The following is an 18,711-nucleotide window of genomic DNA, read 5'->3' as shown; positions in this document are numbered from 1 at the left end:
GTGAACGGTTTAATGCGTTGGAAACTAGACTTGTAGACCTTCAATGTTGTATATAATATGTCCCAAAAAGAGCTCTTATAGAATACGAAATTTAGTTTTCAAAAAGCTCTGTTACCAGGCAAATCCTTAGTCGGTTTTTCCGCAACTTAAATCCGATTTTTTCCAAACTTTATATATTATATCCAAATGTCATATGTAGTCATATCATGATTTAAGCTAATTTAAATCATGATTAACTAGTCTCATATTCATTACGTCACCTTGGGACGCATAGAGTGTAACAGCAGCTTTGAGCAGGTTCATTTCCCGGTCGTCGGAAAAATGTCATCGCTTTTTTACAATGCTCAAAAAGAAGAATAATTTCGAATGGACACTAGAGTGCCAGCATGCTTTGAGGGACCTAAAGAAGTACTTATCAAGCCCTCAATTGATCTTGAAACCAAAAGAAGGTGAAACATTTCTAGTCTACCTCGCGGTTTCAGAAGTTGCGGTAAGTGCAGTTTTAGTCCGAGAGGACAAATATACACAATTTCCTATTTATTATGTTAACAAAACTTTAACGGGAGCAGAAGCTCGCTACCCACATTTAGAAAAACTGGCCTTAGCTCTCTAAGTAGCCGCTCGAAAGTTGAGGCCCTATTTTCAATGCCACCCAATAGTTGTGGTGACTACTTTCCCTTTGCGGAACATCCTTCATAAACCAGAGCTCTCGGGCAGATTGGCCAGATGGGCCATCGAAATAAGTGAATTTGACATAGAATATAAACCAAGGACTACAATTAAGTCACAAGTCTTCGCTGACTTCGTGGCCAATTTTAGTCCGGGATTGCTACCTATGGCAATCAAGGAGGCAGTAATGGTGTCAAAATCGACATCAGGAGTTTGGACCTTATTTACTGGAGACTCGAACGTAAAAAGGTCCAGGCTCGAAATAGTTTTAATCACGCCTTCAGGGGAAACCTTAAGGCAAGCCATCAGAACGGTCCATTTAACTAATAATGAAGCAGAGTATGAAGCTTTGATTGCAGGGCTCGAATTGGCCCGGGTACTCGATTCCGAGGTTATTGAAATCAAATGTGACTCACAGCAGGTGGTAAATCAGGTCTACGGGATCTTTGATACCAAAGAAGAACGTATGCAACAATACGTGGTAAATATCCAGGCTCTTTTGGCACGATTCCGGGAGTGGTCAATTACTCATATCCCGAGGGAGGATAACGCGAAAGCACATGCATTAGCAAACTTAGGATCTTTGACGGAAATAAAGGGGTCGGAGTCCGGAACGGTGGTATAATTGATGAGCTAAGTCCTGGATACGGATGGTTACTATGAGGTAAATTCGGCTAGTCTGGTCTGGGACTGGAGAAATGAAATAATCAACTACCTCGAACATGGAAAGTTGCCCGACGACCCCAAAGCACCACGGGCGTTATGCGCCAAAGCTGCACATTATTGCTTCAAGAAAGGCCAATTGTATAGAAAGTCTTTCCAAGGCTCATTGGCCCCGTGCTTAGGAGCATTAGAAGCCAATTATGTCATGAGAAAAATCCACGAAGGGATATGCGGCAATCACTCAGGCGCAGAGTGCTGCTGAAATTGGTATGGGCAGGATATTATTGGACTCGCATGGAACAAGACGCCAAAGATTTCATACGAAAATGTGATAAGTGCCAATATTACGCATCACTAGTACATCAGCCGGCAGAACCCTTACATTCGGTTATGTCCCCATCGTTGTTCATGAAATGGGGGATGGACATCGTCGGACCGTTGCCACCGACTCCTTGAAAGGTAAGGTTTCTTTTAATTTTGACTGATAAATTTTCTAAATGGGTGAAAACAGGTTCTTATCAGAAGATCAGAGAACTCGAAGTAGTCGATTTCCTGTGAAAAAATATAATTTGCAGGTTTGGAATACCAAAAGAGATACATGCGACAATGGGCCACAGTTTATCTGTGCGAAAGTTACAAAGTTCCTCGAAGACCTGAAAATAAAGAGAATCACATCTTTGCCTTATCATCCGAGCACAAACCGTCAAGCGAAGTCAACAAACAAAGTGATCATTCAAAACCACAAGAAAAGGTTGAAAGCATTAAAAGGCAAATGGCCCAAAGAATTGCCCGGAGTTTTATGGGCCTGCCGAGCAATGGCCAAATCAAGTACAGGAGAAACTCCTTTTTCCCTCGTATGTGGTGTTGAAGCCCTAATCCCGGTTGAAGTGGGAGAACCCTTTTTGAGATATTCTCATACAAATGAAGAATCGAACGACGAAGCAATGCTAATCAACTTGGAATTGCTCGATGAATGCAGGGACTTGGCGCATGTAAGAATGGCAGCTCAAAAGCAGAGGATGGAGCAATATTACAATCGAAGAGCCAACTTCCGTTTTTCCAAAATAGGAGATTTGGTTCTAAGGAAAGTAACACAAAATACCCGAGAGCTCAATGCGGGAAAGCTAGGTCCAACGTGGAAAGGTCCCTACCGGATTTCAGCTGTCACTAGGAAAGGTTCATATAAGCTGGAGAACCAGAATGGAGACAAGTTGCCCAGCAACTGGAACATGGCACACCTCAAGAGATATTATTACTGATGAACAACACTCAAATGGAAAGTATGTGTTGTACTCTTTTTCCCTTCGTTCAATTTTTGTCCCAATTGGGTTTTTCTGGCAAGGTTTTTAACGAGGCAATCACAAAAATCATACTACGAAGATAGCAGCAATAAGACCTTTGATAGCAAGGCAAACGAACAAGCTTCCACTCGGGGACGATTGGGTAATCTTTGGTTCGATAGCAAATTCCCACCTGGAAGTTAGGTTTGCTACCGAAGAGAGGTTATCCGACTGTTCACAAGAACAAACCGCCAGAGGACTATTAGGTATTCTTTCGCTCGATAGCATAGATTCCTACGGGGAAACAAGATATGTTGTCGAGTGAAGGATTACCTAGCAATTCATTGGTGGAACCTTCGAAGAAACAAGACTTCTAGTGTTCAAATTCGCATTCTTCGCATTCAAACACTGGGGTGGGAATGATATGAGGATACGACAATAATAATTGCCAAGTCAATCGGGAACGAAAATCCAGAACATCATCGGGATCGGGGACTGCGCAACTAGCCCCGTAGAAACAAGTTGTACAAGATAGCCACAAGTAATGGCAATTTCTTTTTCTTTTTTGCATAGCAAAATGCTTATGTAATTTCTAAAAATATAAGGAATGAAATGAAATCCTTTTGCTTTTATCTTGTTTCTTGTCTGAACGATGAGTTATCTTTGTCATTTGAAAGTTAAACAAGTACTTCAAATGTTAGTGCCGTAATGAACAGGAGACGTCCTCCTCAAGAGCACCGTAAACATAAGAGGGCCCTTTCTTATAAAAACCCTCACGTTAAAAGGTTGATTCCGGAAGAATCAATGCTTAGTATCCAAAATGCCATCGGGGAAAAATGCACCCAAAGCCGCATATGAAAAGGATGCAAAAAGCAAACTTGCGCAAATATTCATAGAAACCCTCACGTAAAAGGAAAACTTGCGCAAATATTCATAGAAACCCTCACGTAAAAGAAAAACTTGCGCAAATATTCATAAAAACCCTCACGTAAAAGGGACAATACTCGGAACCAAAATGCTTGGAAGAAAAGGCATCCGAGACTACACATAGTAAAGCACGAATAGAACAACATGCACATAATGCTTGAGCAAATGCAAAAGTTAAAGGCTTGCATGGATATTTAAACGAAAGTAAGACTCAAACGATACTTGAGAAAAAATAATATATCTTTATTTACAAGAACGGGCCAAAACTTTATGAGTACAAAATGGGAAAAGAAAGAAAAAGTTAAACTACGGCGCCTCCGGCACCAGTAGGAAGAGAAGTATCCGCATTGTCGAGAAAAGTAGGTGGTTTCGCCGATGGCTCAACGCTTTCCCCAGTTTGGTCTTCGTCCTCATCACCTTCCGATCCCTCTTTAGTTTCTGAAAACTCGGAACCGGAATCAGAAGAACGTGGAGCATCACTGCACCGGGAGTTCATTTTTTGCAGCCAACTCAAGCTCTCGGGCCTTAGCAATTTCGGCATCAACATCAGTGATACCAGCTTTGGCCTCTTCCAAGATTTTTCTTCTCATGCTATACATGGAATACATTTTTTCAACAATGAGGGAAGTCAATCGGCACTTAAGTTCTTCTTTGGGTTTAGTAACCTCGACGGAAAGATTTTCCTGGGCGGATCTAGCAGAGTTGAGGCTGGCGTCGAGCTCGCGGACAGTTGAACTAAAGAGCCTATTATGCTCGATAGTTTTCCTGTACTTCTCTTCTACCTGTGCATGTTTCACCTCCACAGAAGCAAGCTCTTCGCTTTTGGAGTTCAAGGCTCCAAGTTAATCACTCTTTCAGTGGAGGCAGCCTCACGGTCGGTTTCAGCAAGAACAGCGTTCTGCACTTCTGCCCATTTGGCCTTGGCCTCATCAAATTTAACCCTCAGCGGCCCAATATCTTGGACAAGGGTTACCACTTCTTGCTCGCTTTGCTGAAAACGAGCCTCTAAAACAACGTCCTCAGTAGCTCTGGTTTCTAATTTCGAGAGGCGGAGAACACTCTGGTCCCGTTCCGCCAAAAGTTAATCTCGTTCAAAAGTAAGTTATTCCTTCTCACGAACCAACCTTTGAAGGCCCTTAGAAGCAAGAAAGTTGGCTTATAAAATAAGATGAGATAAAACTTAGAATACATTCGTTCAAAAGTAGAAGAAATAACAGAGGAAGGAAGGAACGTATCACCGCGGCATTATGCATAGCGTTGTTCAACAAACACTCTCCCGAGAGTGTCTGAATCTTTTCCTAGTCTTTTTCTGAAGCCAAAGGCTTCAGGTAATTCACAAGCTCCACCGGTCGTGATAGCAGGTTGCACCCGGTAGAGACCGAAAGAATAATATTCCTCCTCCTTTGTGGATCTTCAGAAGGAGTAGCATAATTTTGCCCCAAATTCCCATGAACTGGGGACTGTGGAAGAGGAACACCTTCTTCGTGGATAGGTGCGGCCGATGGAGAGGGTGTAGCAACTGCTGGTGGAAGAGTAGACGAAGATGGAAATGACGTAGTAGTTGTTGGTGTTGGTGAAGGTGGAGATGAAGTTGATGGAGTTGAAGAGTGAGAAGCAGTTGCATGAAATGCAGTGCTGGTTGTTTGATGCTCGCCAAACAAAGACGACAAGGATCCGGTGCTCATCCCCGCAGCACCGATTGCAGCATTTGGGGCCTGAAAATGGGAGTTGGCATCTTCTACCAAATCAGATTCTCCCCAAAGTGCCGAGACATCGTCTTCTGTTGGTGTAACTATCTCAACAGGTCGAGCATCCTGTTGAGATGAAGAGGATCGTCGCCTTCTATGTAAAGAAGCTCCATCATCAACAGCTTCTTCATCAATCATCACGGTATCTACGACCGGCCCAGAAGGAGGACCAGTCATCATCGCCACCGGAGATGATTCGGGGGCATCAATCTTTGCCCTTTTATTCTTTTCCCCGACCGTGGAGAAGGGTATTCTCTTTGTTTCTTTATCCTCCGACCGCGGACTCCGTAAAAAAGTATTCGCACCTAAAACAGGCCTGGAGATGCATGTTCGAGTAAGTGCTTCCTGAAGCAACCTCGCTGCTTCAGCAGGATCAACCACAACGTCCTCCTCGGGGACAGCAACAGAGCCCGCAGGTAGACCTAATTCTGTGAACAAGTTAGAAAGGTTCAACCAAGTTCTTCAAATATAAAAATGGAAGCAAGGTAAATTAAAGTTACCATGATTTTTGGCCTTCCACCCGTATTTAAGGGCCAGTTTTTTCCATGAACGAGTTCCGGGCGTTATGACGTCCAAGATCTTCTGAACCCACCGGTCCAAACCTTTCACCACCGGTGGGATCCATCGAGTTGCTGAAACATGAGAAGGGTGAAGAGATGATACGGCCATAGAAGAATATCTAGTAAAAGGAATATTATACAAAGAACTTATGAGTGCGGTTCCAAGCAACCGGAAAGGATGAAGCCGTTGTCGGGACGATGTCATTAGTGGAAACTGCAACGAAACGTTCCATCCACCCACGGTCGTTATCATCATCCATGCTAGACAACAAAGCATGGTGGCCATACTTGCAAAGGTTTATCATTCCCCCGCGAAAGATGTTTGGGGGATAGAGATTCATCATATGAGCTAAGGTTAGCTCCTCTCCAGTTTCTTGGCACAAACGTCGGAGGCCGGCGATCGTCCTTCACATTGAAGGACTTACCTGTGCCAAACACACCTGGTAGCGAAGGAAAAACTCCGCAATCATGGAATCAAGCTCTCCGCTCAAAGAAAACGCACCCAAAGAAAAGGGATACATGAAAAAGTATGTAAAACCTTCCTTGGGAAGGGTCACTCGCTCCGATAGATCAGAAGCAATAATTTCCAACTCATTGCAGCGGCAGTCCTCCTTCATAACAGGAATACTAGAAGGACGAATGGAAGAAGGGTACCTACTAATAGTGCATGTATAAGGTTAGCAGTAGGAAATTTCTCTTCAAAATCCTTCGAAATACTAAGCCTTCTTGGGATGATGGAACCCACTGTTAGAGGAATGGAATCCTCGGTTTTGTTCTTATTCTTTCGAGAACCAGCACATTTAGAGGAAGAAGTCATTGAAAAAGAAGAAGGTAAAGAGTTTGTATTTGAAGAAAATTAGAAAAGGGAGGGGAAAAACGGATGCAAATCAGAAGCTCAAGCAATTGTGAAACGCAAAGGAAAAGAAAGTTGCGTATAAGTAAAATTTTGGCGGCTAAATTCATGGCCATGATTACCTCGATAATAGGCAAAGGTTGTACTAAATCATGGGATGACGCTTGTTCGGAGCATTAAATGCGAAGAGACGTACGTCTAATCAACTATCAGAGATCTTGAGAGGGAATTATAGTAATTCCCGCCAAAAAGGTGTTTCTACCAACTTTCCGGTAACACAAAGTTATATCACCGGAAAGCAGGGGGACTATCTGTATAAAGTAAAATATGATATGACGTGTGGCTGACTAAAAGGAGGATACGTAGAATCCAAGACGGGATGGTTGAGGACCGAACGCAGCCACTCTGCTTGTCACCGGAAAGGATAACGTTCATAAAGGTGTATTAAATGCTCTGCGCCCGGTAGCATTTACTAAAGAATATTATACAGCATTAAGAGCGACGATCCGTTATAGAGAATTTGGCATTTATGTTCACCATTACATCTTCATCAATGACCCTCATAATTGGCATTAAAGGAGGGTATGATCCTATGACCTTTTTCCCTAGACATAGCTATAAATAGTGAGTTGAGTTACCATTGTAAAGGACACGAATTTTCTGACAAAAATATATACTATATTCTATACAAAGCTTTATACAATTTGACTTTATTGCTTTTTGATCTCATCATTGTTGTGTCCGAAAACTGTGTTTACGAGATTATTATTACTGTTGTTTCATCCACATTCTAAGGCTAAGTATCGTATATTTTTTTAATTATTATATTATTTCAGGATCAAATAGTTCACTTGTCTAAAAACCACGTACAAATTCAACTGTATCATTTTACGGATAAACAATAAGTATTACTATTAATTATGTTAGTCCCAGATCGTCTCTTCATAAGAGAGAGTGACATTCAATTCTTGTAACATGTAAACTAATACATGCGTCCATTAATATTTTGGGAGCCAAACTAATACATGCGTCCATTTGAGATTTGAGCTAGAAGGTTAACAAAAATTTGTACAAATAAACCCTTCACACCCAGAACATTTGCCATCATTGTAAACCCTTTTTTTTTTTTTTAAATACTAAAAAAAACTAACATAAACTAAACCTCCCCATATCAACGTGCCCTTATCTCTCGGCGAAAGAAAGGCCTAATTAAGATGGAGGGTTGTGCCATTGCACGTTACAATTTTTTACGCATGTGTTCACAACTCCTACATCACTGTCCACTGACTCAGCCACAGCTCATCAATAATTATGCTTCCACCTCCGCTATCCACGGCAGTTTCCACCACCGCCCGTGGCGGCGATTCTTGATTTAACGTTCTCAAATTCAGATATCCGACACGGGATTTGGATCCCACCCGAATGATTATACCCATAAGTCATTTCTGCTTCCCTCAACAAATCCGCAAACAAAGGGTGATTAAAGTATATCACAGGCACCACAACTCTACACGTATCATCTATCTTCTCGCCCACGTACACAGCCAAGTGCCCTTTCGGTACACTCACTTGCTTTGGATCAATCGGTTCTTGCCCGACCCTTATGTAACCCGAATTGGGTTTAGCAAAGCAGAGACCTTTTGCTCCATGCTTCAGCAAGCTTCCCAATTTGCGTAGCTTTGAAATGGCTCTGCTGGCACATCCCTGAGAACTCAGTCGCTTATGTCCGACTCTTGCCTTTGTTCTCCGGCGAATAAAACAGCTGAAAACTCTCACCAACCTCCGCCCAAGTCTGAAACCTCTCCCTTTCTTCATAACTTAATCGTCAAAGAATAATTGTTGGTTTCCCAAAGAGAAGACTGAGTTCCTTGTTTTATGAGAGCTGTGACAAGTGAAATTTGATGAAACAATATATCACAATGTTTATATATATATATATATATAGAAACTGAGGGTGGAGTTTTGAAATGGTCGGCACACACGAATTGGAGAAGTGATCAGAATTGTTAGACTTTGAGATTTATTATTTATGGAGAGATAAATACTTAAGAGGGAAAAAACGGACAAGGAGGAAATGTGGTCAGCTGAATAGTCGCTATGATGTTTCGCGACTGTATGGAGTTTCGGGGGTCAGATAATTCCAAGAAAGTACTCCTTTGTCCCATTTATCCTAGTTTATTTATGTGAACCAGCAAGGATTAAAATACTTAATTTTTAGTGCAAAATTGGATCGTAAATCTTTTAATAAAATTCACATTTTCAAAAAATTAGATGAAAGTTAAAAAGAGACTAAATCAATTATATTAGTTAAAAACAAATAATTAATATCTATGATTGTTATAGACCATAAGTTTCAAAAGATTTTTTTTTCTTAAACTCTTTTGGCGAGTCAAACTCCATCACATAATTTGAGCCGGAGCAAGTAGTTCATTTAACACAAAAAAAGCATATAGTAAGATTGAATTCATGGAATAACAAATGAAGACAAGCATAATACGCCACATAACAGTAATTCTGGGAAACTATTCAACTCTAGGATTAGATATTAGATCTACAAAAGCATAAATATACATAAACTTGCTAACGCACAAATTGAAGCAATTGAAAATAGGTAGAGGAGTGTTTTCTTTTTTTAACTTTCATTAATACTTTCCGAATTTAAAATTTTCCTTAAGGTGCTTGACTTTGTTGTTCGCATAAAAATAATGGTGCTATTATTTTTGTATCTTTATTTATGTTATTTGTGTAATTACATAATTTTTTAATAGGCAGATCTCCGTGAATGTAGAAATTTTGGCAAAATTCAACTAAACAGAAAAATTTAGCGCACTTATTTTGAAATAGAGAATGTTAGTGGAATTTTCCTTTATACATTTCCCTAATCTTCCGCCACGTTAGGCCATTGACGACATCTCATTATTGGAACTATAAATTATTTTTCGATGGTGAGAGCATAGAACGTAACTTCCAAGTTCGAAGTAATTTACCAGATCATTAGAATAACCAAGCATTAACCATAAATGTCGAAAATAATGATAGTTACGCAAAAACTAATATTTGATCTATTATCATAATATTTATATAAGAATCTTATCCACCCTCGTTCAATAACAAATGTGCAAAAAAACGAAGGTTAACATATTCAATTTCAGCAGCAATTTGAGAAGAAAAAAAATCCTGAAAAGGCGAATTTACATACATAGAAATTTACGTAAAATAACTACAATTTGTCGTTTACAATTTTCAAAAATTATGGTCAAATACAAGTCGAATCATTTTTCAAATAATTGTGCTTCTCTTCTTAATAAAGGAGCATTATTCCATTTGACTATTATTCATCATATATTTGTAAGCTTGAGAATTGTGAAAGAATGCAAATTTCAGTGACAAAACCTTGTCCAATGATAAAACTGAGGTGCATGTATAGAGGAGAAGAATGTAAGCATTTGACGAAATTTTGGTATACCAAAAGATTTATATTTTTGAAAAAAGAATGAACATCTATATTATAACAAAAGGGTATAAAATGTACAAAAATTATTGGGTTGGTAATACACATGGAATGCTGGAGTCTGGACCATAAAAGATTTGAATCCCCCATTCAATATTGATTTTAGATGGGGGACTTATAATTGATCACCTCATGACCACTGATGTACAAGAGCATTATATTAATTAAAATTATAGGTTATATCATTTTTGGTATATTTGCAGTAGGATGCACAAAATTATATACAACATACATAACTCTTTTTTTTCAACTTCAACTTTTTTAAAAAAAAAATAAAGGAAGAGTAAACTTTCACTCCCATAAAATCTGAGACCAATCTTTTTAGGACACAAACATATAACCAAGAAATTGGAGAGAATTTGGAAGAGGCACTAACTTTAGAAGTAACCGTACTGATGATGAGAAAAAAGAACCGATGATGAAGTGATGACCAATGAAGAATATAACTACTCCCTCTTGACGTGAATCTATTTTATTTTTGGTCCATTTTAAAAAGAATGATCCCTTTTTAAATTTGGAAATAATTTAACTTAAATTTTTAATTTTACTCTTAATGAGAACCTTTTATAACTATATAAATACTCTGGACTCCTTTTTGACTTGTTTAGGACCACAAATTCTAAAAATTTCTATTTTTTTTAAAATTTCGTATTCAGTAAAACAAATTCACTGAGTAACTCGTAAAGAGCAGCTATAACGGAAAAGAAACGTGAGGCTTTTCGAATCCAACTACTTAACGCAGAAGAAGGCAAAAAAGGACAACCAAAAGACACATTAAAAGGTACTAACTACAATTATTGGAAGTGCTTATATGTACACTGAGAAAGTGAATGTTGTGTCACCATTCTTGCCAAACCTTTTGTTGGGAAAATAGTACAGTGGTTAACATGCTACTCCCTCCCTTTAGGTTTCAGTTAAATACTGTCCGTCGGAGCTCTTTATAACAGTATTCCTATATAACAATACTCCTCTGTAAAAACCAAACTTTTTCGGAATCAATTTTTATGTTATGTTATAATATATGATCTCTATAACAGTACTTTGCTATAACATCTAAAAATATTCGAAACAAACGAAACTGTTATAGAGAAGTTTGACTGTACAAGTTAGAAAAAAATTCTTTTTAAATCTGGTGCTCTGCATGGTCACTTGTAACTTCCTCGCGTTATGTACGATCATTTTGAACCAGTAGCTTTTGCTAAAACAGTATATTTATGTTAAGAAATTTATTAAATATGAACAAATATTAAATCTAGAACTCCATTGTTAGTAATTGACGTCGTCGTTCAAAAATTCAGAACTCATAAAGCTAAAATTTTGGCTCCGCTTCTGACCACTTGGTACCTACTCTGTACTCAAAACGGCACTTGGAACCTACTCATACTTAGCACGGCTACGTGGAACCTACATACCCGTGCTTAACATGACATTTGGAACCTATTCATGCTTTGTACCACTAGCAACCTACTTGTGCTCGGCACGGCCACTTGAAACTTTCTTGTGCTCTGCACGGCTACTTGAGACCTGCACATGTTCAACACGGTCACTTAAAACCTACTCGTACTCAGCATGGCCTCTTGGAAACTTTCGGTGCTCAGTTCAACCACTTACAACTAGTCATGCACGGTCACTTAGAACCTACCCATGCTCAGCACAATTATTTTGAGAGGGGTTCGGCACACACGATGAGAAGTGATCAAAACTGTTGGACTTTGAGATTTATTACTTATTAATGTTATGGAGAGAAATAAATAGCTTTGAGGGACGAGGAAGAAGAGTGGTCAGCTGAATAGTCGTTGTGATGCTAGCTTCTCGGCTGATAGAGTTTGATTTTGTTGTTTACACAAATATGAAAGGTCACATTATTTGTGATATCTTTATTTTTGTAATTTTTTAAAGGGTAGATATCCGTGAATGTAGTAAATTTATCATGTTTTTAATTAACTAATTGTTTTTGCATAATGGCTCACTCATTTTGAAATAGAAATAGTTAGTGGATTCTTTAATACATCTTCCTGGTACCCGCCACGTAAGGGCATTGACGATATTTGAATATTGGAACTGACAACTACACCAATTCTTTAATACATATTGGCTTGAGGTCCTTTTTGGGTAGTCGTTTTTGGGTGTTTTGAAGCTGTTTTTCAGCTGTGTTTTGAGCTAGTGCTGCATATTATCTGTTGTGGTTTGTGCTGGCTAGTCACGTAAGTAATTTCTCAAGTCTGTTCATTATTGCATTTGGTAGTACTGTTAACTGCTTTTGTTTTTCCATTCTGGGACAAGAAGCATTACCAACTCATGTTGCTACAATTTATCGTGAATTTTTTTGCCTGATAAGGTTCAATATAAAATGACCAGTCATTACAGACAATAAGAATGTATACAATTAACAAGATAAAACATCAGGCTACCATATTCTTAAGGAATCATTTTAGTATTTAGTGAAGCTTAGTTTTTTTTTTAATCAAAATGCTTACTAAAAGACCTTTTATAGGTAAATGGTTTTCCACACTGTTTTTTTTCTGGTTCTTGGTCTAGAATATGGAAATTCTGTGATAGCTGTTCCTTTAGAAGAACTCGCTAGGAGTCAGTCGACCGATGAGCAAGGCCAGCCAATCATGCCATCGGAGGAAGAAACTCTCCCATATTGGTTGAACGTGGTTGGAGGCGTGTATAAGGGTAGAGCATACGGCCTTTCCTCCGAGCGCAACTATCATCGCCTCGAGTGTGGACTACAAGGTATATATTTTTTTGTTAATAAGCTTTTCTTTTTGTTAGCTGTGTTTCGGGGGTTGTTATTGGCAAAGATTACCTGCGTTTCACTAATGTTAGAGAACATATATAAAGCAAATGTTTTACTATATAAAGTGTGTAGTTGTGAAAATAAGTACATTTTGGTTATATTTAGATTCTGCACTTCTGTTTTAGGCAGTGATGCAAACTTAAATAAAATTCTGCACTTCTGATAATTGTAGTAGGATTTGTTTAGATTCTGCACTTCTGATAATTGTAGTAGGATTTGTTTTGGTTTTCCCAAAGAGTTTGAGAAGGCAATTTATACAAGCAGTTGAAGAAGCAGATGAAACTTCTAAGATGCTGAGCTCATAGGGTCCATTCCATGTGCTAGCAAGTTGCAACATATTGTAACATCAATGAATGCAATATCTAATTAATCTTTTCCAGTCGTTCCATTATAAAAAATTATTTCTATTTGTTACTCTCTTCGAATCGTATTAACGAAATTCATAGTATGATGGTTAGATTATTTAATTTTCTATGCGAATTTGGATATAGATTCTTTAATTTTTTAAAATAAACTTTACACATTCTAAAATAATATAGTATGAAAGTACTATACTGAAGCAAAAAAAAAGTACTATGTCTATGTATATTACAATAATTAATAGCTTAAGATATTGAAATAACACTTAAAATGATAGTTAAGGAAAAATTTCTTTAAATAGAACACATAGAATAGAATTTTATATAAGTTTGCATCTCTCTTTAAATTATACTATTTCCTGTCAAACCGTAAATTGCAAATACTGGATCTGCCTTTGTTGCATCGTATTGTTCAAGTATTGTAGTTGTTTTCAGTAGATCTGATTTTTTATGTGTTAAATGTAAGTCAATGATGCGATTTTGATGACAAAAACAGCGCTATTTTAGCTCAATTTTTCCACACGTGTGTCTCAATTATAGCCATTCTTAGTGGTTTTTTTTTTTTTAAAAACTAGATCTTCAAATTTTCCTCTATTTAATGATGCTATTGTGAAATCTGCTAAGAGGAGATTGGTAATTATTTAAAGATCTCAATCTTAATTTTTTCTAACATTACTTGAATTTATTAACTCTTTTTGTTTTATTTACAGGAAGCTGCTCTTAAGATACCCTCGATACGTTATGAGGTTTGAAAGAAGACCCACACAAAAAGCAAAGTAGGGAAAAAAGCTTGGGTTGAGCCACAGACTGAGGAGGCTTATGTAAGATCAAGATTTACTTAAAATTCTTGTATAATGATTGTTTATATACTAAATTTCATTTTTAATGTAGAATCGGTATAAACAAGCAGTGGAAGAGCTCGCTAGGAGTCAGCCGACCGATGAGCAAGGCCAATCAATCGTGCCATAGGAGGAAGAAACTCTCTCATTGTGATTGAACGTGGTTGGAGGCGTGTATAAGGGTAGAGCATACGGCCTTTCCTCCGAGCGCAATTTTCATGGCCTCGTGTGTGGACTACAAGGTATATACTTTTTGGTTAATAAGCTCTTCTTTTTGTTAAGAAACTTTAAGGTCTGCAAACACTACTTCATAGGCTATCCTTTCCAACTAAATATTTTAAGTCTTCTGTGAGAACCCTTAGAGATACACTTTATATAACAATGATAAGACCTTAGTTAAAGAATCCGAATCTATTGTACTATCGTGATGTCACTTGATATCTGCACATAACTGATTAAAAGTTGTATTTTCATAAGATTTGTAGCCTCCATCTGTTGTTAGTAAGGACAAATTGGATTTTTAGAGGTATAAGAAAGACGACAGGAGATACAGATTCTTCTTGTGGTCAGAAAGGCTGAAATGCTAAAGGTATTTAAGAGGGAGTTACTGGTGCACTCTTTTGACCATGAGTTTGCTTGGTCACCAAATTAATTTATAACATTCGGCTCCAAGTCATAGTAGAAATTTAGCATCACTAGGAATCAAATGGTTGGACAACTTTCACTTACAATTTGTTGACAATGCTGATCATTCTTTACGGGAAAAGTTAGACAACTTTAGTTTTTTTAGTGTTAATAGTTACGTTTTGTTAGAGCAATTTCAAATTTATCAACGTGCCTGTTACAAAATCAATTCCCTCCATATCATAATAATTAATTGAACTAGTTAGTTTTAAGTAGTTGAAGATGTTCTCTACCATAGTAAGAGTATTCCTATATCTAGTGAAAGTAATATGCTGCTCAAAACGTAACCGAAGTTTCTACTTCATGGTATGTATGGTAGTCGATGTTTTCTAGTTGAAGTTTATGAAGTTAGGTGCTGAATCATTCAATTCTAACTCTTCGTGTATTTTTTCCACTTCTCTTTTGTGGGTTACAAGGTATTGGGACATCCGCTACCGTACAAAATGAGGACCTTGAAGAGATGCGGCGAACGATTCAACAACTTTCTAGAAACTATGTGGATGAACGAGAAAAAAGAAAGCATGAAGAGAAGATTATAGACGCACTTAGGAATGACATCGACTCCCTCAAGGCTCAAGTGAACCACTTAATCGGTCTGCCCCGCTCTTCGCCAAAAAGCCACATTCATGAAGAGGATGAAAATGATGGAAATAATATAAATGATGAAGAAGATGAGGGGAAATCCGAAGACAAGGAGTGATTTTATGTTTGGTTGGATTGTTGTTTAGTTGGATGTTAACTTTGAATGTTACATTTTGAAGTTTGGCTGGAGAGTTTTGATGTTTGATGGGATAATTTAGATGTTTGGATAGTTTATAAAGTTTTGTTATTGTTACATTGAGTTTTATTGTGGTTGCAGTTTTGTTTCTATTGTAATGTTCTGGCTGGCAGGTGGTGCAGCAAAAAATAGGCACTCCCTGGCAAAAAATACCAGATTTATCGAGGGACTTACTGACAGAGTCCGTCAGAATAATTATTCATTTTCAATCCAGCATTCTTAATTAACGAGGGAGTCCGTCGGTAGTCTTGAACCAATTTTTCAAATTTTGTTAAAAATACCGACGGATATCCATCGGAATATGAATTTATTTATATTTTTAATTTTTAAATTACTAAATTAAAATTCTAAACTTACCGATGGTGTCCGTCGGTATTATTAAATTATTATTTTTAATTTACCGATGGATATCCGTCGGTATTGATATTATTAATATTATATTATTTTATAATATACCGACGGATATCCGTCGGTAAGTAAAATTATTTGACCAACTACTGTCAGAAATGTACCGATAGCTTTCCGATGGGGTCCATCGGTAATTACCGACGGATTCTGTCGGTTTATTTTACCGAGGAAGGATTTACCTACCAACCACTTATCGGCGGACTTTCGTCGGTAAAGCCTTATTACCGAGGGACGTCCGTCGGTAATTGACGTCGGTAATAGTGATTTTGAGTAGTGCTAGTTGTTCTTAATTTCTTCATAGGAGGTGTTAGAGTTTAGCTTTAGTATTGGGTCAATTCCAGTTATCTTAGTTTAGTTTGTATATTTATCTTGTATTAGTCCAGTTATTATTTTACCCAGTTAATGAGCCCATTAAGCTTAGTTTGTTTTATCAGTTTTGCCCGTTGTATATAAAGAACGTATACCATCATTTTGCAGTAGTTTTGAAAATTTTTAGAATTCTCTCAAACACTCCTCCATCTCTCTAGCTTTGTTTTTCATTCTCTGTCCAAAAATCGCCGGATTCACCATTTATTCCGGCTAGTTGTTCTTAATTTCTTCAGGGGAGGGGGAGGGGTGCTAGAGTTTAACTTTAGTATTGGGCCTATTCTAGTTGTCTTAGTTTAGGTTGCATATTTATCTTGTATTAGTTCAATTATTATTTTACCCCGGTTAGTTAGCCCATTAAGCTTAGTTTGTTTTACCAGTTTTGCCCTTTGTATATAAAGAATATATATCATCATTTTGCAATAGTTATGAAAAATTTTAGAATTCTCTCAAACGCCCCTCCATCTCTCGAGCTATGTTTTCTATTCTCTGTCCAGAAATCACCGGATTCACCATGGATTTCGGCTAGTTGTTCTTAGTTTCTTCATGGGGGGTGTTAGAGTTTAGCTTTAGTATTGGGCCTATTCAGTTGTCTTAGTTTAGTTTGTATATTTATCTTGTATTAGTCCAGTTATTATTTTACCCGGTTAGTTAGCCCATTAAGTAACTCCTAAAGGAATTCCTTACCAAGAAAAAGATGGAGAGGAGCAAGAGACTTTCCCTGAAACCAAGCAATCCTGAAGTCAATGGAAGAAGTCATTACCATTGAACTTTGACTTTATATATATATTACTAATTTTGCCCTTTGTATATAAAGAACATATATCATTATTTTGCAGTAGTTATGAAAAATTTTAGAATTCTCTCAAACGCTGCTCTATCTCTCTAGCTTTGTTTTCCATTCTCTATCCAGAAATAGCAGGATTCACCATAGATTCCGGCTAATTGTTCTTAATTTCTTCAGTGTGAGGGTTCTTGATTCTGCCATTCATGTCCACAAGAATGAGAATCGACAAGCAGACAAGTCAATGTCATTAAGTTCTCCCAATTTGCCTGTTTGTCTTTCCAATTCCATGCAATTTTTAAGGCACTTATGTCATGACCCGCTACATCATCATGCTACGTAGGTGCCATTTGTCATATATTAATGTCATGTGGAAGTTTACATATGAAATAGACTAGCACATGTGGGAAGGTTCTAGAGAAATATGAAGATTTCTCATGAAAGACCTTAGAACCCTATGAAATTGCTAGGAAAGTCCTTAGAAGATTCTAGCTATGTAGAATATTCTAGAGAAAGGACTTACTTGTAAATAATAAAGGCCTTGTGTAATAATTATTATTTACTCACTAGCCCTTATGAAACTAGTATATAAAGGGGGTTATTCATTTGTAACTCATCAAGCAAACAATTCAAGTTCTCTCTAATACAAAGCTTCCTTTAACAATTCTCTTACGTTCTTTCTACCATTCTCTTCGCGATCTTGAGTGTAGTAAGGCTGACTTGGCATAGCAAGAACGTGAGCAAGTTGTGCAAGATCGTTAGTGAGTTGTCAAGTGCCGCACGTGTACTTAGTTAACTACTAAGGACGTGACAACGTGGTATCAGAGCAAAGGTTGCAACTAAGGGAATGGCATACAACGGAGAAATTAACGCTGCCAACACGCAAGCCAACGTCATCCAAGATATTGTTGGCAAGAGTGGCCGTAACAAAAGGAGGATTTTTGCCAACAAGAGCCAGGAGGTGCCACCCGAGGTTGTGTCAAACGAAGGGCTTATATCCCAAGAGCCGTCTGCCCTGGAGGCGAGCGAGGATGAAGTGGAAGTCCTGCCCGAGGACGTCTCACTTAGTAAAGAGTGGGTGATGAAGATGAACACGGGGATGGAAGCCGTGGAGATCTTTGGCCAATGCTTAGGGAAGGTGAAAGGCACCCTTAGCATTCTTGAGGGGCACACTCTTGAAGAGATTGAGAGTATCCGAAATGACTTGGAGGGATGTACACAAATCGAGATGGAACTAAGGAAAACCATCACTGCCTTAGAGTGCAGACTCATGGAGGCTTTGAGTAATATCGATGCTATGAAGGCAAATATAGAGTCACTCAACGAGCATGTTAGTGTTGGCGTGCCGAGGCAGCCAACAATGTTGTGATGATGAGGGAGGCCAAGATCGAGGCTCCCAAACCCCAGTGTTCAAAGGTGTTCCTGATGCACAAGAAGTGGAGAACTTCCTTCGGCACTTGGAGAACTACTTCAGGTACG

At 38.2% G+C, this 18,711-nt stretch overlaps 2 protein-coding genes and 1 long non-coding RNA gene across 3 annotated transcripts; 2 read left to right on the top strand and 1 right to left on the bottom strand.

Moving 5' to 3' along the window:
- Positions 1 to 2,147: 2,147 nt before the first annotated feature.
- LOC142177371 (uncharacterized) lies at positions 2,148 to 2,591 on the top strand. Its single transcript, XM_075245852.1, has one exon. The coding sequence runs from the start codon at positions 2,148 to 2,150 to the stop codon at positions 2,589 to 2,591; it is 444 nt and encodes a 147-aa protein (XP_075101953.1).
- A 5,029-nt stretch (positions 2,592 to 7,620) lies between these two features.
- Positions 7,621 to 8,793, bottom strand: LOC107795056 (auxin-responsive protein SAUR36-like). The gene has a single exon (XM_016617623.2). The coding sequence runs from the start codon at positions 8,513 to 8,515 to the stop codon at positions 8,027 to 8,029; it is 489 nt and encodes a 162-aa protein (XP_016473109.1). The 5' UTR covers positions 8,516 to 8,793; the 3' UTR covers positions 7,621 to 8,026.
- Positions 8,794 to 14,088: 5,295 nt separating this feature from the next.
- Positions 14,089 to 15,691, top strand: LOC107795058 (uncharacterized). Its single transcript, XR_001650033.1, has 3 exons — positions 14,089 to 14,194; positions 14,265 to 14,454; positions 15,313 to 15,691. It is a non-coding gene; the product is annotated as an uncharacterized LOC107795058 (long non-coding RNA).
- The last annotated feature ends 3,020 nt before the right edge of the window (positions 15,692 to 18,711 follow it).

This window comes from Nicotiana tabacum, chromosome 23 (assembly GCF_000715075.1).
Source record: "Nicotiana tabacum cultivar K326 chromosome 23, ASM71507v2, whole genome shotgun sequence".
NCBI classification, from domain to species: Eukaryota; Viridiplantae; Streptophyta; class Magnoliopsida; order Solanales; family Solanaceae; genus Nicotiana; species Nicotiana tabacum.
Note: the sequence above shows the minus strand (reverse complement) of the source record. Positions and strands in the feature narration are given on the sequence as shown.

Bases quoted from the DNA above. Each gene is read 5' to 3' on its own strand.
- LOC142177371 (XM_075245852.1), top strand. From the start codon at position 2,148: ATGGCCAAATCAAGTACAGGAGAAACTCCTTTTTCCCTCGTATGTGGT.
- LOC107795056 (XM_016617623.2), bottom strand. From the start codon at position 8,515: ATGAAGAAAGGGAGAGGTTTCAGACTTGGGCGGAGGTTGGTGAGAGTT.